Source organism: Canis lupus, chromosome 24 (genome assembly GCF_011100685.1).
Source record: "Canis lupus familiaris isolate Mischka breed German Shepherd chromosome 24, alternate assembly UU_Cfam_GSD_1.0, whole genome shotgun sequence".
NCBI classification, from domain to species: domain Eukaryota; kingdom Metazoa; phylum Chordata; class Mammalia; order Carnivora; family Canidae; genus Canis; species Canis lupus.
In genome coordinates, this window is record NC_049245.1 from 18,989,153 (window position 1) to 19,014,771 (window position 25,619).

The 25,619-nt window shown below is 46.3% G+C and overlaps 1 protein-coding gene and 1 pseudogene across 4 annotated transcripts; both read left to right on the forward strand.

Moving 5' to 3' along the window:
- The first annotated feature begins 8,578 nt into the window (after window positions 1-8,578).
- Window positions 8,579-17,079, forward strand: LOC100684684 (annotated as a pseudogene).
- A 3,619-nt stretch (window positions 17,080-20,698) lies between these two features.
- Window positions 20,699-25,615, forward strand: IDH3B (isocitrate dehydrogenase (NAD(+)) 3 non-catalytic subunit beta). 4 transcript variants are annotated; one of them, XM_038571792.1, is made up of 12 exons: window positions 20,699-20,779; window positions 20,906-20,986; window positions 21,098-21,196; window positions 21,298-21,418; window positions 23,048-23,108; window positions 23,185-23,317; window positions 23,422-23,555; window positions 23,648-23,750; window positions 23,846-23,992; window positions 24,198-24,292; window positions 24,405-24,465; window positions 25,472-25,558. In XM_038571792.1, the coding sequence occupies exons 1-12, from the start codon at window positions 20,744-20,746 to the stop codon at window positions 25,550-25,552; spliced, it is 1,152 nt and encodes a 383-aa protein (XP_038427720.1). In that variant the 5' UTR covers window positions 20,699-20,743; the 3' UTR covers window positions 25,553-25,558. The 4 variants fall into 4 exon arrangements, with proteins under 4 accessions (XP_038427720.1, XP_038427719.1, XP_038427718.1 ...); XM_038571791.1 differs by lacking the exon at window positions 25,472-25,558 and adding an exon at window positions 25,156-25,242; XM_038571790.1 differs by having other exon boundaries at window positions 20,729-20,791; window positions 25,472-25,615.
- Window positions 25,616-25,619: the final 4 nt, after the last annotated feature.

Here is a 25,619-nt window from a genome sequence, read left to right on the forward strand (position 1 = left end):
CCTGAGCTGAAAGCAGATGCTTAACCACTGAGACACACAGGTACCCCTAGATCTGTGAGATTGTATCCATGTTTTCATGGGGAAAAGTTTTCCCATTTCTATGTAGTCGTCCTAGTGCTGACTCTTAATAACTTTAACTCAATAAAAGCTCTTGTTTATTTTGAAGCTTCTCATGCCTGCTTTTGTCACTCAACTATGAAACTGTGGATTCCACAGCTTGGCCCTCCTGGCCATATACTTAGTCCCATGATGCTATGCTTCTCCTTGGCCCTGATTCCTCCTCTACCACTTCTTCACCTCCCAAAACATCGGCCGTACCCCTCAGAATCCCTTCTCCATAATTAGTCAACTTCCTCATATTCTCAACATTTCTTTTCTTTTCTTTTTTTTTTTAAGATTTTATTTATTTGAGAGAAAGGGTGTGTGTGTGATAGAGAGACAGCACAAGTGGGGTGGGGTGGGGAAGAGGGAGAGGGAGAAACAAGCTTCCTACAGAGCAAGCAGCCTGATGCAGGGCTCAATCCCAGGACCCTGGGATTATGACCTGAACCAACTGAGCCACCCAGGCATCCCTCAACATTTCTTTAAAGGCTTCTCTCGGGATCCCTGGGTGGCGCAGCGGTTTGGCGCCTGCCTTTGGCCCAGGGCACGATCCTGGAGACCCGGGATCGAATCCCACGTCGGGCTCCCGGTGCATGGAGCCTGCTTATCCCTCTGCCTGTGTCTCTGCCTCTCTCTCTCTCTCTGTGACTATCATAAATAAATAAAAATTTATAAAAAAAAATAAAGGCTTCTCTCACCTCTAGTCTTAATTGACACCTAATGACACTGATTATAGACTGAATATTTATGTTCCTCTGAAATTCCTATGCTGAAGCCCTAATCCTCAGTGTGACTGTATTTGGAGATAGGGCCTGTGAGGAGGTAGTAAAGGTTAAATGACATCATGAGGATGAGGCACTAATCCCCCAGGGTTGGTGCCCTTGTGGGAAAAGGGAGAGCTCTCTCCCTACCATGTGGGGACGCAGTGAGAAGGTGGCCAGTTGCAAGCCAGGGAGAGAGTCCTCACCAGGAAATGAATCAGCAAGCCCCTTGATCTTGGACTTCCCAGCCTCCAGCACATAAGATAATAACTGTCTGTTACATAAGCCCTTAGTCTATGGTATTTTGTCCTGGCAGCCTGAGCAGATAGTTCGAACACCGAGGGACAGCCCTTCTCCTAAGGCCCTTTCTAGCAGTGATCATTTATTCTTTTTCACCACTCTACATGTAAATATTTGGAATTTGATTTTGCCCCACTTTCTTTTGTTTTTTAATTAAAAAAAAAGATTTTATTTGTTTATTCATGAGAGAGAGAGAGAGAGAGGCAGAGACATAGGCAGAGGGAGAAGCAGGCTCCCTGTGGGGAGCCTGATGCAAGACTTGATCCCAGGACCTTGGGATCATGACCTGAGCCAAAGGCAGATGCTGAACCACTGAGCCACACAGGTGTCTCGACTTTGCTCTACTTTCAAGCTAATAAATTAACCTGTCACTAGATGTTAATGTTAACCTGTTAACAGATGGTGGCAGAAGACATATGATTCCTGGATCAGAGACTAAGAACTTGATTCTAGTATGGCTAGTAGTGAAAGCAGTTTGCATCAGTTCCCTTCCCTTTGAGTCCTACAAGGGCACAGGGAGGAACCCTCTGGGTGCTGTGAATGCAGTGGGTCTGTGTTGCATCAACATGAGAATGGAGAAGCCACCTCTTTTGTAGAAGGCAATAAGCAAGCTCTTTGTCCTGAAGCTAGTGCTTCAATCCTCAAGGTTGCTTGCTACACACACAACCCTGAGAAATAGCCTGGGCAGAGAGGTCAGGGCCTTATATTCTTGGCATGCCCAGTAAGATGTACAGGGATGCACAGGGCTGAGGTGGTTTGCCTTTCCCAACAATGGGCCCTGCACATTCTTGGCTGCCTTGAATATTCGTATGAATATGCCACTCCATCCGCCACTCTGATTAATCTGATCAACAGAGACTGGGATCAATTGTGCTCAATCTGTCTCATGCAGAATTTAATTAAATCTACTATCTATAGAACTGCAAGCATCAAGATGAGGCCAACCTAAAGTATTCGCTTCAACCTTGCCACCTAGGGTCCCAGATTCAGTCACCAGTGAATGAGTCCAAGGGGATCAGGAGGTCTAATTTCAGACAGTCAGGGTATCGTCTAAACCCAGGTTATTATCCATTACAATTCTCACACGTGAGTTTTAGACTAATCGGCTGATTTTTCATGTCACTGCCAATAATTATAGGAGGCACTATATGCGCCAAAATTAATCTCTATCCCTAATGGAGAGACATTCCATGGCCCACATATAAACATATGCTTTGATGAGTCATATGTCACTCCAGTTCAAGATTTGTGGTGAATTCTAGGGGGTGACTGGGTGGCTCAGTCTGTTATGCTTCTGCCTTTGGCTCGGGTCATGATCCCAGAGTCCTGGTATTGGTATCAAGCCCCACATCAGGCTCCCTGCTAAGCAGGGAGTCTGCCTCTCCCTGTCTCTCTGCTCCTCCCCCTGCTCATGCTCTCTCTCTCTCTTTCAAATACATAAAATATTAGGGGAAAAAAAAGATTTCTGGTGAATTCTGATTTGTATCACCATTACACAGATTTGGTTAAACCACGTGGGCAATGTCACCAAATAGGTGCAGCCCTGGTTGCAATACATGAACCAAGACCACTTGGGTGACAGGAAAAGTATATGCATTTATTTGTATCAGTCAGATTGCAACAAGGTTGTGCTGGATGGTCTGTCTGTACAAGGTCAGGGGAGGGGAGGTTTCATATTCTGGAGGTGCCTTTGGTGGCAAAGGGCATAACCAAATAGTCTAGGACCAGCCTTACCTATGCGAGTTTCCTATTTCTGTAGCATGTGGACAGGATGACAAACCCAGATGGGGTCAGGTTGCCAGCTGAAGCTTAACCCATATAAACTAGGTGATGGTTTTGCTAGGCTGCAATGCAGACTAGGGGACAAAGAGAATGCCAATCATCCCTCCCTCCCTGCACCTCCTGGCATCTGAGGTGCCATTGGGCCTCCCCCACTGTGGAAGCTATGTGTCCATTCCAGTAGCTATCACTTCACCTTCTCTCTAGTCTTTCCCCACACATGCCCTGACCTTTTATCTGGAGGGGCCAGGTGTGAATGGGACAAAATGTCCAGAGACCCATTATATCTCCCACCTTGGCCTCTGTGGACCAGCACAGGGGGACTTGGGAAGCAGTGTACTCAACCAAGTGGTCATTACCCTTATGACCTAGGATCATGTAAATCTATCAGGAGAATCCACTAAACCAGAGTGAAGTTTGAATCCCCTAGACCCCCTCTGCCATGCCGACAACAAGAGGCTGGACCAGCTTGGCTGATACTTTGAGGGAGAAACGGAAGCTCTATGCCTAGGAATAGTTAGAATCCTAAATTTTCAGAAAGGCCTATATAAGCCATCCCTTTGTCCCAATCGTTACCTAAGAAATGGCTGAGAGATGATTCTTGTCTGGAGACAACTGTGTTCAGTGGCCACACTGTCCCCCTGAGGTGTGTGGGCCAAAAGCAGATGAGGAAGGTAATCAGAAGCTTTTGAGTTAATTTTTGAGGCAGCCATTCCAGTGCCTGATAATATGGAATGCCTGCAGATGGTAGGGAGCATGGCATGGCCATCGAGGGCCATGACTATTCGCTCATGGTTGGGTGATTTTTACAACAAAGGGTACACCATTGTCAGACTATAGATGGTGCGAAAAGCCAAAACTTGACATGGCTTAGTTACAAGGGCCACAGTGGTGTGGCCAGTCTCCTGATCAGACTGGAATAGGGACACTCTAATCTGAAAATGTACCCACGGCAGTGAGACACCAATGATAGTCCAGAGAGGGGCTCAAGGGTCTGAGGTGTTCAATCATCTAGGAACAGGAAGAGCAATGGCCGGAGCAATGTGGCCTCTCTAAAAAGTTAGAGAGGCAAACAGTCTAATTTTTGGGAGGCATCACAAGTTTGGTGCCTTTTGCATCAGAAGCATACAGTTCTTTACTTTGCACCCTGTATGTGGGATGGTGGATGTGTTGCCGCGTCTGATGTAACAATGGACCTAGGCAGTGGTGGCAGTTGTATGGCCAGTGCGGGCTGGGTCGGCAGCCTCATTCCAGTAGGTCAAACCAGAGAAGGGTCCTTACCATGGGCATCCCCATGAATGAGCCAGGGTGTCTGACTGGCAGATAGATTTGTTTCCACAGTTTGCAGCTCCCAAGACAAATGTCTTTGATCTGCCAGTCTTGCCGACAGGATAGCTAGGCCATTGACAACAACATAAAAGGCAGTAAAAATGTACCACGTTTCATCAGGGGGAAGTATCGGCCAGGGCTCTCGGCACTGCCTTGAGTTCTGCACGTTGAGTAGAATCAACACAGATGCCTTGACTCTGCCTTGCAGGTGCTGAGGTTGAGTGTGGACATGATCAGCAGTCAGCATAGCCAAACCACCAGCGAGCCAGGCAGGCACTTGGGAGGCCCTCTGTGAGTTGAGGGCCCCATAGAGCCAGCAGTCTTGCTTCAGGTGATGGAGTGAGGAAGGGAGTTCTCCCCAAAGGGATCGCCACCACCCTCTCACGTACAATTCAGATTGTGTTAGGGATAGGCCAGCTGTGCTCTTGAATAAAGCATTTCCATTGGACTGTTAAGGCCTTTTTGCTCTTCTTTTGATAGCCACCAAATCCAAGTTGACTTATCTCAGAATGGGGGACGTCAGGTTGAAAGTAACAGGACCTGTATGGGTCACTAACGAGGTAGTGGGCTCATTGCTGTTTTTAAAGCGATGTACTTCATGACTGTGTCCGGCTGGTGGCGCTGTCGTGCTGGAAAATGGCCTCTGCATTATTGCAGCCCTAGAGGCTCTTTCTCCCGTCCACCTTTGTCCTCTTGGAAACCTATTGTTTGTTCCAGGCCATTCTGAGAGCTCAGGAATCACTTGTGGATCTGCAGCAGGCTCCGAATGGGCAAATGCGCTGACACTTCGGGGCACTCCCAGCACAAGCCGGAACAAGTACCAATAGCAATTATATTTTCAGCGGTGGCAGCCCTAATGCAGAACATTCCATCAGCCCAAAGGGCCTAGATATAGGACTGCTTTAATTTCCCTACTGCAAACGTTGCTCAGATCCCAGCAGTTGAAATTGGGTGACTTTTTTTGTTTTTTTTACCTTATGGGAAAACAGACCAAGGAGTTTAGTGTGTGCCAATCGGGAGCTGTGGCAACAGCTGCAGGAGATAGGCGATCATGCTATTCCAAGGTGGAGGGTGGGATTGGGGTGGGGGTTGGGGAGTTGGGAAGATTGGGGGATGCTGGGGGTGGGTGCTGGAGGGGGTTGCTGGGGAGAGAAGGAGAGCAGAGAGTGCTGAAGGCTGGGGGAGGCTAGCCCATGGGGCAGTACCGAGGGCAGCTGGTAGGCTTTTATTTTCTCTTGGCTTCTGGTTTTAGAGTTGACATACCACTGCCTCGACCCTCGTGTACCTCTAGTGTCAGTCCAGGGAGCATCTCAGCCCAGGGTCATTTTGCCCCTGTTCCACACTGCATTCTTTGGTGCCTTCAACCACCCCTGCTGCATTGATCCACAGGACGTGGTAAGGAGGTGACATGAGCGCTTGGGTCATATAGAGCTACAAATGTCTGAGGCTGTCACCTCCATGAAGTTCCCAGCACACTCCATTTTTTCATTAAAGCAGCTGAGGGGAGACAGGAATCAGAAGATAGGGCTTGGGGTGCACAGAGGGACAGAGCAGCCCTGTGCCAGTAAGCCAAGTTTTTTGTCACTTTGGGTTTGAATGGCCACCTTTGGGGCTCACCCAAATACGTCTGTAATGCTTTGGGTTCATCTAAAGTTCTATTTCAAACATACTGGCTGATACCATTTATTTCAGCTTTTGGAGTCCTTTGATTCAGCAGACACATCAATATTATTGCTCCACTGTCATAACATCCCTTCCACCTCCTGCATGGAGGAGAGTAAGTGGGAACCAAAGCGCCGTTCTAGGGTCTTGTTTCAATCCTATGTCTCACTGCTTCATCTCATTAACAGGTAGGCCACTGTGAAACCCTTACTGAACTGCCCTCACCCTGCTGCCCACCATTTGGAGGAGAGGATTCACTAACATATGGCAGGGAGTCTCTTTATAACCCCTCACCTGGTCCACAGGGTCTTTCCTCTTCCAGAAAGCCATGTCTCTGTTAGCATCCCATCCTTATGCCAAAACCATCAGGGTCTGGCATTTGAATTTATCCTGCTGATAAGTGATTAATTGGCCTCCTGCTGTTTCATGGATGCTGGCCAAGATGAGACTCCTGGCCAGAGACTAAGGACTTTATCACTCATGGCACAGCAAGCAGCATAAGCATAATGTTTACATTGCCTCCCTTTCCCCCCAAGTCCCACAGGGACAATGTGGGGGGCCTCAGTGGATGCTGTGCATGCAATAGGTTTGTGTTACATCTGAGAACATTGAGCTTGGAGAATGCACTTCTTTTATAGAAGGAAAGAAGCAAGTTTGCTCTTTGTCCTGGAGGGAGATATTTCTACATTCCTCAAAGTTGCTCTGCAAACACAAGCCTGAGAAATGGCAGGAAGAGCAGTTAGGACCTTGCATTCTTGGTCCTGAAAGAATGTGCAGGGACACTCCAAGCTCTCCCGATAGCTCCAACCCCTGTGTCCACTTCCAGGCCATGCCTGTCTCTTCTTAAAAATTTATTATTATTTTTAAAAATATTTTATTTATTTATTTATTCATGAGAGACACACACAGAGAGGCACAGACATAGGCAGAGGGACAAACAGGCGTCATGCAGGGAGCCCGATATGCGACTCGATTTCAGGACTCCAGGATCATGCCCTGAGCCAAAGGCAGATGCTCAACCGCTGAGCCACCCGGGGGTCCCTTAAATTTATTAAAAAAAAAAAATTATTTATTTGAGAGACAGAAAAAGAGAGAGAGAACACAAGGAAGGGGAAAGGGTAGAGGGAGAAGCAGATTTCCCTCTGAACAGGGAGCCGGACATGGGGCTTGATCCCAGGACCCCAGGATCACAATTTGAACCAAAGGCAGATGCTTGAGCAGCCTCGGTGACTCAGCAGTTTAGCGCCACCTTGAGTCCAGGGCGTGATCCCAGAGACCCTGGACCGAGTCCCATGTCGGGCTCCCTGCATGGAGCCTGCTTCTCCCTCTGCCTGTGTCTCTGCCTCTCTCTCTCTGTGTCTCTCATGGATAAATAAATAAAATCTTAAAAAAAAAAACAAAAAACAAAGGCAGATACTTAACTGATCAAGCCACCCAGGTGTCCCTCTTTTTTATTTTTTAAAAAAGATTTATTTACTTATTTGAGAGAGAGCAAGAGTGAGCATGCACACGCATGTGCAGGGAGGAGGCGCATGAGGAGAGGGACAGAGAGAACCCCATGCAGACTCCCTGTAGAGCATGCAGCCTGACTTAGGCTTGATCCCACCACCCTGAGATCATGACCCAATCCAAAATCAAGAGTCGGATGCTTACCTGACTGAGCTACTCAGGCACCCCATCTGTCTCTTTTTTAAAAGCCCTGCTTCTCAGTCCCAATGCTCAGCCTGGATGATGGAAGCAAAGCAAGAAAAAGAGAAATCCAAGCTCTTTTAGGATCACAGATGCAAAAGACTTAAATAGAGGTTAGCAGAGCAAATAGAGTGGTATCCTTAAAAAATAATATATCATGATCAAGCCTGCTTTTCTAGCATACAAAGATACCCCAGCATTAAAAAGCTCATCAATATGTATTAACAGACTCAAGGATAAATTTCATTATTTCAATTAGCAGATCCCTATGGGGCAAAAGTCGACAAAAATAACAACATTCTAGCCTTCATTGAACTTACATTTAAGCAAGAGACAGACAAACGAATGAACAAATACATAATATGACATTTAGTAGTGATTGGGATAGTTGAGAAACTAAAGCTGAAGGGGGTGATAGAGATCAACAATTTCACATGAGGGATCCCTGGGTGGCACAGCGGTTTAGTGCCTGCCTTTGGCCCAGGGCGCGATCCTGGAGACCCGGGATCGAATCCCACGTCGGGCTCCCCGGTGCATGGAGCCTGCTTCTCCCTCTGCCTATGTCTCTGCCTCTCTCTCTCTCTGTGTGACTATCATAAAAAAAAAAAACAAAAAACAAAAAGAAAAAAAAAAAAACCAATTTCACATGGTTTAGTCTAATATGTAAGTGCAAATTTAGCATTTGAAAGAAGTAGAATTTCTTATCTGGCAGAAAAGAACGTAAATGACACTGTGGCAATTAGCTAACATTTTTTGAAAAAATAAAGTTAGATATTTATCTTTCATCTTTTACAAAACTACATTACAGATAAATTAATGACCTAGACCATATAACCCACAAAACCATAACAGCATTAGCAGAAATACTGGAGAATATATCACCTCGAGACACCTGGCAGCGGCATGGACACGACTCTTTCTGTGGTGATCTGGTGTGGGGACCCTTCAGCAACAAAATGGTTCAGCAAGCAGAAAACATGAATTTTCCTGCTGAAGAAGAGAAAATCTTTCAATTCTGGTCCAAATTTAATTGTTTTCAAAAATGCTTAAAGCAATCAAAACAAAGGCCAAAATTTACATTTTATTATAGGCCTCCTTTTGCAAATGGACTGCCTCACTATGGACATATACTTGCAGGGACAATTTTTTAAAGATTTTATTTATTTATTTATTTATTTATTTATTTATTTGAGACACAGAGAGACAGAGACATAGGCAGAGGGAGAAGCAGGCTCTCTGCAGGGAGCCTGATGCAGGACTTGATCCCAGGACCCCGCGATCACGACGTGAGCTAAAAGCAGATGCTCAACCACTGAGCCACTCAGGCATCCCTTGCAAGGACAATTAAAGATATAGTTACCAGGTATGCTCATCAGAGTGGGTTTCATGTTGACAGAAGGTGTGGATGGAGTTGTCTTGGCTTACATGTGGAACATGAAGTTGATAAGACACTGGGAATCAGAGGACCAGAGGATGTAGCCAAAATGGGGATTATAGAGCATGAAAATCAGTGCCAAGCAATTTGTGATGAGATATTCTACTGAGTGGAAGTCCACTGTAACAAGACTCAGCTGATGGACTTACCTTTGCAATGACCGTAACACTCTGTATCCACAATTCATGGTATCTGTTTAGTGGGTCTTCAAACAACTCTACAATAAAGGTCTTGTGGATAGAAGTGTGAAAGCTGTGCCTTTCTCTACTGCACGCAACACTCTACTTTCCAGATTTGAATCTCACCAGAAATACAAGGAAATACAAGATCCTTTAATATTTGTAACTTTTCCTTTGGAGGAAGATTAGAATATATCTTTGGTTGCTTAGACAACCATTCCCTGGATGTTACCTAGTAACTTTGTCCTGTGCATTAATCCAGATATGCAGTATACGAAGATTAAAGGTATTTTCAGAGGAAAATTACTCATTTTAATGGAAGCCAGATTATGAGCCCTCCATAAGCTGGAGAGTGACTATGAGATCCTTGAAAGATTTCCTGGTATCTATATCAAAGGGCAAGAAGCAGAGGCCCCTGTTTGACTATTTTGTGCAGTGTAAGGAGAACGGTGCTTTTACTGTGCTTGCTGATGGTCGCATGCAGGAGGAGGAGGGCCATGGAGTGGTACAGGCTCCTCACTTTTTGGTGCTGATGACTATCAGGTCTGTATGGACTTCAATATCATCCAGTGGATGCTTCAGGTTGTTACACAGCAGAAGTGACAGATTTCACAGGACAGTATGTGAAGGATGCTGACAAAAACATCATCAGGACCTTGAAAGAAGAAGGCCAACTTGTTGCCAGCGCCCTTCCTCACAGCTACCCTTTCTGCTGGAAGCCAGACACTCCCCTCATTTACAAAGCAGTGCCTAGCTGGTTCTTGTGGGTGGAGCACATGGTAGAGTGGCTGCTGAGGAACAATAGCCAGCGTTACTGGGTCCCAGGGTTTGTATGAGAAAAGTGTTTAGGAAATTGGCAAAAGGATGTATGTGACTGGGTGATTTCCAGAAACATACTGGGGCATTCCTATCCCACAGTGGGTCAGTGATGACTTCAAGGGGGCAGTATGCCTTGGGTCAATGGCAGAACTTGAAAAACTGTTGGGAGCAAAGATCTCTGATCTCCAGATAGAGAGCATTGACCATCTGACCATCCCTTCCTGCTGTGAAAAGTGTTGTGCTGCATCTCTGAAGTGTTTGACTGTTGCTTCAAGAGTGGTGGCATGCCCTATGCTCAAGTTCATTATGCATTTTAAAACAAGAGGAAGTTTGAGGATGCATTTCCTGCAGACTTCATTGCTGAAGGCATTGACCGAACTAGAGGATGGTTTTATACTCTGGTGGTGCTGGCCACTGGTCTCTTTGGACAGCTGCCTTTTAAGAATATGATTGTGAACAGGCTTATCCTGGCAAGTGATAGCCAAAAAATGAGCAAACGAAATAAGAATTATCTGGATCCACTTCCAATCACCCATGAATATGGTGCTGATGCCTTCAGATTACATCTGATTAACACCCCTGTGGTGAGAGCAGAAAAAAACCTCTGCTTTAAGGAGGAGGGTGCCTGTGATGTCTTGAAGGATGTGCTGCTCCAATAGGCACAATGCCTATTGCTTCTTCATCCAGAATGTCCTAAAGCTGCAGAAGAAGGAAGAAATGGACTTCTTTTAAGATTTTATTTATTGGGCTGCCCTGGTGGCGCAGCGGTTTAGCGCCGCCTGCAGCCCAGGGTGTGATCCTGGGGACCCTGGATGGAGTCCCATATCAGGCTCCCTACATGGACCCTGCTTCTCCCTCTGCCTCTCTCTCTCTCTGTGTGCCTCTATGAATAAATAAATAAAATCTTTAAAACAAACAAAAAAAAGATTTTATTTATTTATGCATGAGAAACACAGAGAGTGAGGCAGAGACATACACAGAGGGAGAAATAGGCTCCCCACAGGTGCTTGATCCCAGGACCCCAGGAGCATGACCTGAGCCAAAGGCAGATGCTCAACCACTGAGCCACCCAAAGAAATGGAATTTTTTCACAACAAGAATATGGTTAAAGAAAGTGCCAACATCACAGACCTGTGGGTCCTGTGCTTTGTATAGTCGCTTGTCGGGTTCTTTGAGATGAAATGGCAGCTTATAGGCTCTATACTGTAGTGCTTTGCCTGATCAAGTTCATGGATGTCTTGACCAACTGGTATGTCAGGATGAACCACAGAAGACTAAAGGATGCAAAAGGGGTGGAGGACTGTGTTATGGCCCTGGAGACCTTGTGTAGTGTCCTGTTCCCCATGCAGACTTATGGCCCCCTATATACTTTTTCTTACTGAATTGATGTACCAGAATCTAAAAATGCTGATTGACCCTACTTCTGTCCAGGACATGGACACACTCAGCATCCACTATCTCATACTGCCCAATGTTTGAGAGGAGCTGATTGACAAGAAAATGGAGGGTGCAGTGTCTTGGATATGGTCTGTGATTGAATGTGGATGAGTCATTTGAGACCCCAAAACCATTCTGATAAAATATCCTTTGAAAGAAATGTGGTTTGGAGAAGTGTATCACTGAATGTTTGAAAAGTCATTATCTGCAGACGAAATACGCATACGACTTTCACCTAAGGGCAGATCCTGATCCCATGGTCCTGGGGAAGCCTCTGAAGGGAACCTTTTTAAAAATATATATATATTTATTTATTCATGAGACAGAGAGAGAGAGAGAGAGAGAGGCAGAGGGAGAAGCAGGCCCCATGCAGGAAGCCCGATGTGGGACCCGATCCCGAGACTCAAGGATCATGCCCTGGGCTGAAGGTAGGCACCCAACTGCTGAGCCACTGAGGCGTCCCTGAAGGGAACCTTGATGGGTCCATCAAGTAGCTGAGGGATAAGGAGCTGGAGTGCTTCCAAGAGAAGGGGGACCACTGTTGCAGAAGGCATGAACTGCATGAAGAGGACATTCATCTCATGTACATCTTTGACCAGGCAAAGGAGGAATGATGCAGTTTGAAGGACACTCAGATGCTCAGGCTTTGGTTCTCTTAGATGGATAAAGGAGTAGCTCATATCCAGAAACTTCATGAAAAGTGCAGTCTGGCTGTAACAGATGAAATAATAGTTTATTAGGAAGCAAAGTCTGAAGAGAAGTATCAATGTTATTGAAAGCCGCATGGAGTTCATACCATAAAGTCTCCCTTGAATCCATATCTAGTTCCAACATCAGATAAAGTCCTTATTCAAGAAAAAACAGTTGGAGTGCCTGAGTGGCTCAGTCAGTGAGCATCCCACTCTTGATTTTGGCTCAGGTCATGATCTCAGGGTCGTGGGATCAAGCACCTCTTTGGGCTCCAGGCTAAGGGCGGAGTCTGCTCGCCCCTCTCCCTCTGCTCCTCCCCCGGCTTGCATTTTTTCTTTTTCTCACAAACAAACAAACAAACAAACAAAATCTTAAGCAAGCAAACAAACAAGTTAAAGGGGTCTGATCTGGAAATTACTCAATAGAGGATCATCTCTTTTTGGCCCTGCTTGTGCATATGTCAACCTTAACATCTGTATAAATGGCAGCAAACAGGTGGAGGATGGCTTCCAGAAAACCCAAAAGGCAATAGTAGTAGATTGCACCTTTTAAAGATGAAGTGTTATTACTAGTTTTTTTTTTTTTTTTTTTGCTGTCTTCTGCGGTGAAACAGAAATGTGAAATCAAACCAACTTATTGAGTCTCACTGGAAAAACAGGGTGGCAGCAGGGTCTTCCTGCAATGTGTGGACAGCCCAGGCACTGTTCTCTGCCAGTACATCAACCTACAGCTCCCAAACCGGCCTGGAACAGTGGGCACTCTCCTACTGGAAACCCCCCTGGAGCAGAGTGGACTCGCCCACCAAGGTCTTCTGTATGAAGCAGCCAAGGTATTTGGCCTTTGGAGAAACTAAAGCTGAATGAGACTCTCAGATGAAATTATGACGAAATCCCCATGAAGACTGTGAACATGAAGACTGTGTATGTTTCTGGGACACCTGGGTGGCTCAGTGGTTAAGCATCTGCCTTTGGCTCAGGGCAAGATCCTGGGGTCCTGGGATCGAGTCCTGTTTTGGGCTCCCTGCAGTGAACTTGCTTCTCCCTCTGCCTGTGTCTCTGTCTCTCTGTGTGTGTCTCTCATGAATAAATAAGATCTTAAAAAAAAAGATTGTATATATTTCTGTATTCCTGACACTAGCAGACTTCTAACATTTATAATCAACGTGATTCAGGCAGCCTTATGCTGGCACATACCTGTCCTCTACACACACACTGAAGACTATATAGTCCCTTCAGGTACATGTATAATGTGCTGCTTTGGTCTAAAATTGAAATGGGGTTGATTCATCAAGCGACTTGGAACCTCACAGTAATATTCACACTTAACCCTAAATACCTACCCAGTCATGGGGGAAAGCTATAATGTTTTCGCAGCATTACAGGGTTGATGTTTATACTTGAATTCTTCAAGTGTAGAAGGCAGAAGTGATTTAAGTGGCATAGTGTGTGCATATACATTCTGTGGCCTTTTAAAACTTATCTGAGGGATCCCTGGGTGGCGCAGCGGTTTGGCGCCTGCCTTTGGCCCAGGGCGCGATCCTGGAGACCCAGGATCGAATCCCACATCGAGCTCCCGGTGCATGGAGCCTGCTTCTCCCTCTGCCTATGTCTCTGCCTCTCTCTCTCACTGTGTGCCTATCATAAATAAAAAATAAAAATTAAAAAAAAACTTATTTGAGACCTCTTGAAGGAAGGGGCAGTGTTAAATATTTATTTTTTTAAGATTTTAGTCTTAAGTAATCTCTACACCCGGTGTGGGGCTTGAACTCACAACCCTGAGATCAAGAGTCACATGCTCTACTGACTGAGCTAGTCGGGGGCCCTGAGATATTTCTGCTACCTGGATTTTCTTTTTTTTTTTTTTCTTTTTTTCTTTATTTATGATAGTCACACAGAGAGAGAGAGAGAGAGGCAGAGACATAGGCAGAAGGAGAAGCAGGCTCCATGCACCGGGAGCCCGACGTGGGATTCGATCCCGGGTCTCCAGGATCGCGCCCTGGGCCAAAGGCAGGCGCCAAACCGCTGCGCCACCCAGGGATCCCTACCTGGATTTTCTTGATGGAATATTTTAAGTTTCAGTAAACCAGAACAATAAACTTTCAGATAAAAAAAAATTGGAGAATATCCTTATTATCTTTAGAGGAGGCCTTCTGAAACAAAAGCCAGAGCTTCGAAGACAAAGGCCGACATGTTTCTGTATCACACAGGATATAAGCAGAAATGCTCTGTGACATTTCAGTAAGTGTCATAAATGGGCTGGGGGCCTCTGCTCTTCTCTTTCTTGCTGGTTGGAATACAGACATGATGGCTAAAGCTGAAATAACAGTCTTAGATCTTGAGTGAACTTGGGAATGGAGGCCTTACAAGGAAGGGCAACCACATAAGGCATCTGAGCCTCTGACACTACAGGGGGCTGACCCTGCCCTGAACCAACTATCACAGAAATTTTATGTGAGCCAGAAATAAACCCATTCCTTATTTGGGCTGTGGTTATGTTGTGCATTGTTCCCTGCACCTGAATCTAATCCTAACAGAGACACCTGTTCAGGCCCAGGTGAAGGGTCATGATTAATGTAAGCCACTGGTTCTCAACTCTGGTCAACTTTTAGAATCATCCAGGGAGCTTTTGAAGAACATAAGTATCTGGGCCCCATCCTAGACTGTTACATCAAAGCTCTGGCAGTGGGGTCCAAACACAGGTGTTTTTCTTTTTTAAAAAAGATTTTATCTATTTGAGAAAGAGAGATAGCAGAGAGAGAGAGAGAGAGCATGGGTTAGGAGGAGGGGCAGAGGAGAGGGAGAAGCAGACTCCCTACTGAGCAAGGAGCCTGATGTGGCTTGATCTCAGGACCCCAAGATCATGACCTCAGCTGAAGGCAGATGCTTTACCAAGTGAGCCACCCAGGTGCCCCAAAACACAGGTGTTTTTTTAGAAGCTCCCAGGTGAGTCTGAAATGCAGCCAGGTGTGAATTAGTTTAAGCCAATCAGGAAAACTCTCTTCTCTTTCCTAGTCTCCTTTGCAGTAGGAGTGGTCACAGACCTAGTTTTGGCCTGTGATACCTAAGTGGAAATCTGCCGAGAGTGTTCCTGGGAAAACTTATATACCTGGTAAGAAGGAACAGATATGGGCAGCCCTGGTGGCTCAGCAGTTTAGCGCTGCCTTCAACCCAGGGCCTGATCCTGGAGACCCGGGATCGAGTTCCAGTCAGGCTCCCTGCATGGAGCCTGCTTCTCCCTCTGCCTGTGTCTCTGCCCCCCCCACCCCGTGTCTCTCATGAATAAATAAATAAAATCTTTTTTTTTTTAAATAAATAAAATCTTAAAAAAAAAAGAAGGAACAGATATGGCTGGGACTATTCTTTTTCCTCCTTTCCAGCGGAATGCAGAAGTGATGTCTAGAGCTGCAGCAGCCATATGGTGATGATGAGGCACCAAAGATGAGGATGTCAGACAACACACTAAGGCTGGCAGGGTGGAAAGTAGAGATCTGGGATCTCAGGGGGAGTCACCAAACAGTTAAGCCAACCCCACTAATTTCTTATCTTCAGAAAAATCCTAGACCCTAATTTGTTTAATGAGTTTTCTGTTCATTGTGCCAGAACATATTCATAACTGAAACATATGCATGAATACAGGTGCTTTGGGGCACTTTGTAATGTGCATCATGTGTACAAAGAAAATCAGATGTACACAGCAATATTACAGGTAATGGTCCAAACTAGAAACCACCTAAATATCCATCAACTTGAGAAAGGCTCATTAAATTTAGTAAATTCTCATGATGGAATACTTATGCAGCAAAACGAAACTAGTCTGCTCCTTTTCTAAAACATGGTATCGTAGATTTCTAGTATTGAGTGAAAAAGTAAATTATAGGACAGTAAGTATATAGAGCATAAAACAATTTCTTTTAAAGTGCACACCCCGGGGATCCCTGGGTGGCTCAGCGGTTTAGAGCTTGCCTTCGGCCCAGGGTGTGATCCTGGAGACCCGGGATCGAGTCCCACGTCGGGCTCCCTGCATGGAGCCTGCTTCTCCTCTGCCTGTGTCTCGGCCTCTCTCTCTCTCTAGGTCTATAATGAATAAATAAATAAAAATCTTAAAGAAATAAAGTGCACACCCCTACACTAAAAACAATACTATATATTCTGTGTGTAGTGGGTGGTGTATGTGCATAGGAAAAAGGTTTTGAGGGAGATGACTAGCTGCCTCTGGAGATGGGGCAAATAAATTGGGGGCTGTGGCTAGGGTACTAAGAAACTTTAGACTTCCCTATGATTTATAATCTATTTTTAAAATATTTTATTTATTTATTCATGAGAGACACACAGAGAGAGTCAGAGACATAGGCAGAGGATAGAAGCAGGCTCCAGGGAGCCTGATGCAGGATTCAATCCCAGGACCCCGGAATCACGACCTGAGCCAAAGGCAGACGCTCAACAATAGAGCCACCTAGATGCCCTGTAATATTTTTTTTTAAAAAGGAATGTAATCATTTACTCATTACTAATATACTAATTATAAATATCCAAGCAAAATCTTATATTAAAACTAACAGAAAAAAGCAGCTCCACTTTTTGGTGCCTCTTTCCAGTCACTGACATTTCTTATTCTCTGATGTCTCTGGCCTCCTGGTCTCTCCTGTTCATCAAGAGGTGATCCTGGCACCTGGATCCTTGCCTTTCCCCCACGACACAATCATGGATGCCTCCCATGGGGATACAGATGACCCAGCCAATATTGAGGGTCTGAATTCTCTTCTGTGGGGGTCTTCTTGAGTCTCTTTGGTACCCATTCCCACAGCTCCATCTGGGACTTCACTGCCACCAGCATCTGCTCCACTTCCAAAACTGCTGGTGGAGGCACCCTCCTTGCCTTCCAGCTCACTGCTCAGTGACTCCCATGAGCACTGGTCTTGGAATATTTTGGGCTCTTTGGTCCTTTTTTCATCTGCCTATCTATCAGATCTCTTCTGTCTTTACTTCCCTCTGGGTTCCATTTTGTCACCAGTCTCTGTTGTACTTCTCTCTGGCAAAAATAATATTTTTGGATGAACCCAAGAGTTAGCTTTCTCCATGACACCACACATAGTTGTGCCATACCATGATAAATTCACATCACCATCCCAATAGGGTCATTGGTATTGCTTATAAATTCCCCTTTAGTTCTCTCAGCCCTGAGACTTATACCAATTTTACCCACTACTCTTCACTGTACATCGTCTCCTCAACCATGCCTGCTCTCCTCATGGTGTCCCAGAGAACTATGTTCATTCTCACCTCCGCAGGGTAGCAGCTGCCTTGTTCAGAGCCTCGGCTAGCTGGTGCATCCATTCCCCACCAGTTTCAGGTGTTAGTTGTTAACTGCTCACAGATACCTCCTTCTCTGTTGGGTTGCTTTGGACAAATGGAGCCTCCAAGAGCCAGAGAGATGCCAGAAAGGTTAGGCTGTGCGGGGCCTAAGTGAAATGTGGAATGAAATGTAATTTCTATTAGTGACAAAGTCAAAGGTACTACTGCTAACACTACAATTTCATTCTACTTTCACAATGAAAGGAAATGCTAAATTTCAGTTGGAGGTTAGTAAGAACAAAGATGTGATTTTTGCATTTTCCCCATCCAAGTTCATGATACTGATTTGTATTCATGCATACCTGTGGGCTCTGTGGACCCAAGGTTAGGCCCCCTGTACTAGCGGATGTAGGCCTTGGAAACTGACATTGAATTAATTCAGCCTCACACTATATGCTCTGTAACAGCTATGCAGACTATTTAACAGCTAAAGAGTTCCTCCCCTGTGCAAAAGACACTGTTGGAACTTTTCAAGGGTTCTGACTAAACTTCCCCATTCTCAGGCAGTATCAGTGAGAGATGTCTTCCAGGATACTTGGAAGGCCAGGAAAGCTCACCAAGCTCATAGGGAAGATACAATGGCTTTCAGACAATAATAGTCTCATCTTCTCAGCTTGAGTCAATTGGTTAACCCTTCATCAGTCCTTTTCACCATGTGGACAGCCATGTGGTGTCATATCAGTTAGCAGATATTGTTTGAATGTCAGACTGGGCTTAATTAAGGGTAGAATGTCTTACATATTGATTGGATGTCATGCTGTGCAGAATTTAAAGATGAAAATAATGTTGTAGTTATCCTTAAGAAAACTAATATTTCCTGGGATGAAAATTAGATTATCACCAGATTGGATCAAGACAGCACATCTCTCTTCCTTCCCACCTTGAATTTCCTAAAATAATAGAAAATACAGATTTTTAAAAAGATTTTATTTATTTATTCATGAGAGGCATAGAGAGAGAGAAAGGCAGAGACACAGGCAGAGGGAGAAGCAGGCTCCATGCAGGGAGCCCGACACGGGACTTGATCCCAGGTCTCCAGGATCCCGCCCTACGCCGAAGGCGGCGCTAAACCGCTGGGCCACCAGGGCTGCCCCAAAATATAGATTTTTAAAATTTTTTTTATTTATTTATGATAGTCACACACACACACACACACAGAGAGAGAGAGAGAGAGAGAGAGAGGCAGAGACATAGGCAGAGGGAGAAGCAGGCTCCATGCACTGGGAGCCCGACGTGGGATTCGATCCTGGGTCTCCAGGATTGCGCCCTGGGCCAAAGGCAGGTGCCAAACCGCTGCGCCACCCAGGGATGCCAAAAATATAGATTTTTAAAAGAGTAAATCTCTCACTTTTTTTTTTTTTTAAATCTTAAAGAGTGATATTTGGAGGAGAAAAATAGTGGTGGATGGCAATAGCAGTGTGGAAGTTGGGACTAGGGAGTGTACGGGAACAAGATGGTGATGATCTCTAGGTTTTGTATGTTTGTTTTTAAGTAGACTCCACACCCAGCATGGAGTGCAACATGAGGCTTGAACTCATGACCCTGAGATCAAATCACCTGAGCTGAGATCAAGAGTTGGTCGCTCAACTGACTGAGCCACCCAGGTGCCCCTCATGCTCTCTAGTTTTGATTTGTTTCATGGAATAAATGAATGGAGCTTGAGGAGCAGATTATATTAATACATTAATAAATTACACATTAATTTATTAAATACATTAATAAATTATATTAACTATATTTATAGCAGCCTTATATTTACACACTACTTTTAATTTTTTCAAGACTCTTACACATTATCTAATCTTTAGATCTATAAATCTTTTCATCCCACTGCTGTAGAGAATGTTCTGTCTAAAGGAATGCAGAGAAGGAGGCATAAAGCCTGTATTTTGTCCCTAAGATTAGAATGACTACATTCCCTCCCTTGGGCTGCCAGAATGCCTGGCACCTTTTTCAGATGGATGAGGTATATAAGTGACAGAGAACCTAACTAGTGCTTGACTTTCAGTGCGTATCATCTGGAGATGCCTGTTAAAAATGTATCTTCTGGGGCCCTAATCTTGAGATTCAGATTCTGCAAGTCTGGGGTAGAATTCTTAAGACTGCATTTTTAGCAAGTGCCCCTGGTCCACTTGGATAGGTGATCCAAACCACACACTTCTAGAATACTGGCTTAGGAAAATCCTTCTGTGCCATTTTGTTTTTAGGCAGGTCACCTGGAAACAGCATGTGAATGGTATTTTTTTTTTTTAAGATTTTATTTATTTATTCGTGAGAGACAGAGAGAGGCAGAGACACAGGCAGAGGGAGAAGCAGGCTCCATGCAGGCAGCCGGATGTGGGACTTGATCCCGGGTCTCCAGGATCACACCCTGGGCCAAGGCAGGCGCCAAACCACTGAGCCACCCAGGGATCCCCAATGAATGGTATTTTAAAAATTAGTCTGGGGGCACCTGGCTGGCTCAGTAGAGCATTTGACTCTTGATCTCAGGGTTGTGAGTTCAAGTCCAGTACTGGGTGTAGAGATTGCTTAAAAATAAAATCTTAAAGAAAAAAAAAGTTTAAAATTCCCCTTTGGTCACATTGACACGCTTGAAATAATTTTTGTCTCTAATAGTCCTGCCCAGGGTAGTTGAAGCCTGGGACACACTGTTAGGGAAACAACTGTCAGAAGAAAGAACAAGACCACATAGGAAGAGACAAGGAGGAAATCTGATGAACAGTCTCTGGGCAGGCTGGAGCTCGCGAGGAGGCCAGACACACACGTTCCCATGGAAGTTCGTGTTCGTGTTCTCTTTTAGTGCCTGATGTACGAATGTTCAACGAGTACTGGTTAAAAGAGTCACAAAGACGTGACACAAAAATATTAAGAAAAGACAGATCCCTCAGGATTGTTTCTCAACCCGTTAAACTCAAGACACTCGCATGAAATCTCATTTTCTCCTTTAGTGCTAGTTTCAACATAAATTAGATGTGGAGACTGAAAGCAAAGCAACACACAAAGTGGCCGCGTGTCCCATGAGGCTCCAGGGCAAGGGACACGCAGAAGACCAGGAGAGAGCAGGACACACAGGAAAGCACCGCGGCCGTCGGTCGGAGGAAAACAGAGCAGCCCGCGGCCCCACGCCCTTGTACTCCGCGGACCGGAAGTCGCGGGGCCGGGCCACGCCCGCTTCCGGCACCGTTTCCCACGTGACTTCCTGCAGCGAACATGGCGGCTCTCAGTGGTGTCCGCTGGCTGACCCGAGTGAGGCCCGGGGTCAGGTCGGGCCGGGGGCGGGCGGGGGAGCGGCGGGTTTGTACCGGGTTCATGCAGTATTCGGGGTCCGGGACCCCCACGCCCGACCTCATAGCGTGTGCGTCTGTGTCGCAGGCGCTGGTCGCTGCCCCGAACCCCGGGGCATGGAGGAGCCTGGGTACCTCGGCCGTGGCTCACGCCGCCTCGCGGAGCCAGGTAAGGGCAAGTTGGTCATCGGTCTACCCGCGCCCCTGTCCCCTCATTCCCTCTCCCCGGGAACCTCTGCTCCCGCCCCAGCTCTAGCTGTGATGGCTCCTCCGCTTGCAGGCTGAGGACATGAGGGTGGAGGGCGCCTTTCCCGTGACTATGTTGCCTGGAGACGGTGTGGGGCCTGAACTGATGCACGCTGTCAAGGAGGTGTTCAAGGTGAGTGTGGCCTGGGGGAGTCAGCCAGCAGGGACCGTGAGGTGGGTTGGAAAGGACTTACTCGATCGTGACCCAGAGGTTTTTGGGTCGTGTCCTTGAAGGCTGCCTCTGTGCCGGTGGAGTTCCAGGAGCATCACCTGAGCGAGGTGCAGAATATGGCATCTGAGGAGAAGCTGGAGCAGGTGTTGAGCTCTATGAAGGAGAACAAGGTGGCCATCATCGGTATGTGTGCCCCCTTGCTCCTCCACCCATGTGCCGTTTAAAATCACATGAGCAAATGTTTTTTAAGCTTCTTTGGGCACATACTAGCACATTAAGTCCTCTAAGCTCATCACTATTTTGTAGTTATTTGTTTCTTATTTCTGGGAATGCAGGAGTTGAGAGATCGTTAGTTGTCCTTGTAGGAAGGCTTCAAGGGGGTACATCATGGGTCATCAAATCTTGTTAATTCTGTTTCTAGAATAGTGCTTCTAGCTGCCTCTTCTGTCTTCCCCTCTGCTTGTCTGCTTTAATCTCGTTAGGTTTTTTTTTTTTTTTTTTGGTCTCTAGTTTTGCCTCTACAATCCATCTTCTTCATCTCTTCTTTTGGAAAGGCCAACATGAGTTTGTCAGGCCCAGCCTTAGCGTAGGAAAGTAAATTCTTCGTAAGCTGGCTCTCAGGTCTTCTGCCTTTATTTCCTTAACATTTGTTCTGTGCTTTGGTCACATGGGGCTGTTAATTTCCAAATACAGGACTATCTTAACTTTCGTCATTACTTCTGCCCAGAATGTTCTTCCTTTGATGCTACCTGTTAGAATGGTTCTCACTTACGGTTTTATAGTTTCCTAGGGCTGCTGTACAAATTACCTCAAAGCTAGTGGCCTACAATAACAGTTCTGCTCTCACAGTTCTGAAGGCCAGAATCCCAAAATTAAGGTGTTGGAAGGGCTTCCTCTGAAGGTTTAGGAGAGAAGCCTTCAGGTACTGGTGACTTTTGGTGTTCCTTGGTGTTTCTTGACATGTAGATGCATCCTTACAATCTTTGGCTCAGTCTTCATATGGCTTTACCCCCTCTATGTCTGTGTATCTGTTTCTTTTCCTGCAGGAGGACTTATCATTGGATTTAGGGCCCACCCTAATTCAATGATTTCAACATCCTTAATTATGTCTACAAACACTATTTCCCAAATAAGGTCACATTTACAGGTTCTGCAGGCTAGAACCTGGACATAACGTTTTGAGGTCACTATTCAACCTACTGTACTCACTTAACCCGAGGTTTGGCTGAAGTGCCAGCTATTTTATTACATTTCTTGATATTACCAGAAGAATTTTTACTGTGGGTTCCTGTGCATGATGTTAATACCTCTCCCATGGTGTTTATCATGTGTTTCATATTATTTGTCTTCCTTGATCTATTGTTTGGCTCTTGACAACAGGAATTGTGTATTGTGTTTTTTTGGTTGATATTTCCAGTGACTGACATGTGGTAATAAGTTTTGGTTGAAAAAATGTCAAGTAGGTAGACATGCAAACATAAAGAAAGGTATAGATCTCTTGGCATTATTTCTCAGCCTATTAAACTTAGGCTCTTTGATAACATGAAAAAATTTTCTGCCCTCCTTTTAGATCATTTTGAAGTTTCAACATAAATATGGTGACTAAAAATAAAGCATTGGGAAAAAAAAAGCATTGGACAAGATGTTTCTGGTTTTAACTACATTATTCTTTGCCTCCAGAAGCATTTAAGAGTCACAGTTTTGGGAATGGGAGATGAGAGTCTGGGTTGCATCATGTCCCTAGGATTGGACACTGATCTGGATTCCCTTGGGCTTGGCTTGTGCCTGACCCCTTCCCCTTTGTTTACACAGGAAAGATCCATACCCCGATGGAGTATAAGGGGGAGCTAGCCTCCTACGATATGCGGCTGAGGTAGGTGTTGGGGGCTATGGGGCAGAGGAGTCCTGGAGCACCAGGCATGGTACTAATGGCTCTGCCCCACCCTCAGGCGTAAGTTGGACTTGTTTGCCAACGTAGTCCACGTGAAATCACTTCCTGGGTACAAGACTCGACACAACAATCTAGATCTAGTGATCATTCGAGAGCAAACAGAAGGGGAATACAGCTCATTGGAACACGAGGTGAGGCCATAGAAATTGGGGAAGCCAGGTGTGAAGGTGGGAGAGCGGCATAGCTCCTTCTCTTCTTTCCAGCGTCACCTGGCTGCTTCTCTCTTCTTACCCAGAGTGCGAGGGGTGTGATTGAATGCTTGAAGATTGTCACTCGAACCAAATCTCAGCGGATTGCAAAATTTGCCTTTGACTATGCCACTAAGAAGGGGCGGGGCAAGGTCACGGCTGTCCACAAGGCCAACATCATGTGAGGGACATGGCTTTGCATGGGGTAGGTTCCTGGGAAGGTAGCCCCTTGCACTCTTGTGACTGAAGCTGTTCCCTTTGGCCCATGGACAGGAAACTTGGAGATGGGTTGTTCCTGCAATGCTGTGAGGAAGTTGCTGAACTGTACCCCAAAATCAAGTTTGAGACAATGATCATAGACAACTGCTGCATGCAGGTAATGTCCTCCCCATGTCTCTGCTCTCAAGGTACCAGGGATAGGCAGGGAGCAGAACTTACTTCTCTTCTCCATGCCCACATTTTGCCCCCTAGCTGGTGCAGAATCCTTACCAGTTTGATGTGTTGGTGATGCCCAATCTCTATGGGAACATTATTGACAATCTGGCTGCTGGCTTGGTTGGGGGAGCTGGTGTGGTCCCTGGTGAGAGCTACAGTGCAGAATATGCCGTCTTTGAGACGGTGAGTGAAGTCCCCTCTTCCCCCAGCCCTTTGCGTGCCTATCTTCTGACTTGAAGTTCCTTGATAGCTACTTCCCAAGGCGTCCTCTTCCCCCATGCCTCTTTCCAGTGTCCCTGGCCTGATCCCTCTTCCTTAATGCCCTTCCCTGACCTTAGCCATGCAGAACGTCTGCCCCCAGTGACTCTGGTCGGTCCTCTTTCCACAGGGCGCCCGACACCCATTTGCCCAGGCGGTGGGCAGGAACATAGCCAACCCCACAGCCATGCTACTATCAGCTTCCAACATGCTGCGGCATCTCAAGTAGGTCATGGTGGACTGGGGCAGGAGGCTGGGTGTTTTAAGGGGGAGTACAGACAAGGAAATTGGGGATGATGTGGGGAGAATCTCAGTTTCTTCCTGTCCACATTGACAGTCTCGAGTATCACTCCAACATGATTGCAGATGCAGTGAAGAAGGTGATCAAAGTTGGCAAGGTGAGTTAGGCTGTGGTGGGTTCCAGGGTCTTGGCACTCCTCTTTGGGGAACCTGAATTGGGGCCTCCTTTCCCGCCAGGTCCCCAGAACATCTGCTCTCTGATCTTCCCCTATGGCTCTCAGGGCTGTTCTTCACCTCCCTTCTCCTGGCTGTTTCATCCTCTGGGTCTCCTTTGCCTCTTGGTTACCGTCTGCTATTCCCTTTCCTGCTCCATCCATTGGCTCTTTTATGGCCATCTTAATGCAGCGCTTGCAGCTCTCTGCCTGGGGAGAGAGCATGGGGGATGGAGGAGCAGAGGGAGATAGCAAGCAGGCAGGATGAGGCACAGGTGTCCCCTTCTCCACACTTGGAAGCCCATCCTCTGGCTTCCTTTCCTCCCACCTGGTCTGATTTCCTTTAAGGCATCCTCATCCTGTCTGATGTGCATTTCCCATCTCACTTCATGCTCAGCCTCCCTCCCATCCTGCCCAGGCTGCAGCATAGCTCTGAGAGTGGCTCTGGCCCTCAGCTGGGAGTGGATGGGTCCATGCTCTTCCAAACCTGGCCACCTCCTTGCAACTCTGCTGCATTGCATCTTCTTCCTGGCCTTGCCATCCTTTCTTGGATTCCATTTCCATCACATTGCCCTATCCCCCCTTCATGGGCTCTCTTCTCTTCTTCCCCACGGCTGTTGCCGGTGGTGGCTGTAGGTGCGGACTCGAGACATGGGCGGCTACAGCACCACAACCGACTTCATCAAGTCTGTCATCGGCCACCTGCACCCCCATGGGGGCTAGACCCCTTTATTCCCTCCAACCTCACAAGGACCATACTACCTACACCTCCCTTCAGTACAGTGGACCAGAGAAGAGTTCTTAAATAAATCTTTAGACCATAATCTGGGCAGAGCCTAGGTTGTCCTGGGGCTGGCTTCCTTAGGGAACTGTGTTATTGGAAGGGGGTGGGTGGGGGGTAGGTTAGGGATGGGGCCTAGGCCACAGGGATGATGACAATTCTCCCCTACAGGTTCGAACTTCTGACATGGGTGGCTATGCCACCTGCCAAGACTTCACTGAGGCGGTCATTGGTGCTCTGCCTCACCCATAGGTCCACCCATACCCATGTAAGGTGTTCAATAAAACATGGACTCCTAAAAAAAAAAACAAAACACATC

Bases quoted from the DNA above. Each gene is read 5' to 3' on its own strand.
- IDH3B (XM_038571789.1), top strand. From the start codon at position 20,744: ATGGCGGCTCTCAGTGGTGTCCGCTGGCTGACCCGAGTGAGGCCCGGG. The intron at 20,792-20,905 runs GTCAGGTCGGGC...TCTGTGTCGCAG, and splicing joins TGACCCGAGTGAGGCCCGGG to GCGCTGGTCGCTGCCCCGAA. The intron at 23,318-23,421 runs GTGAGGCCATAG...CTTCTTACCCAG, and splicing joins ACAGCTCATTGGAACACGAG to AGTGCGAGGGGTGTGATTGA.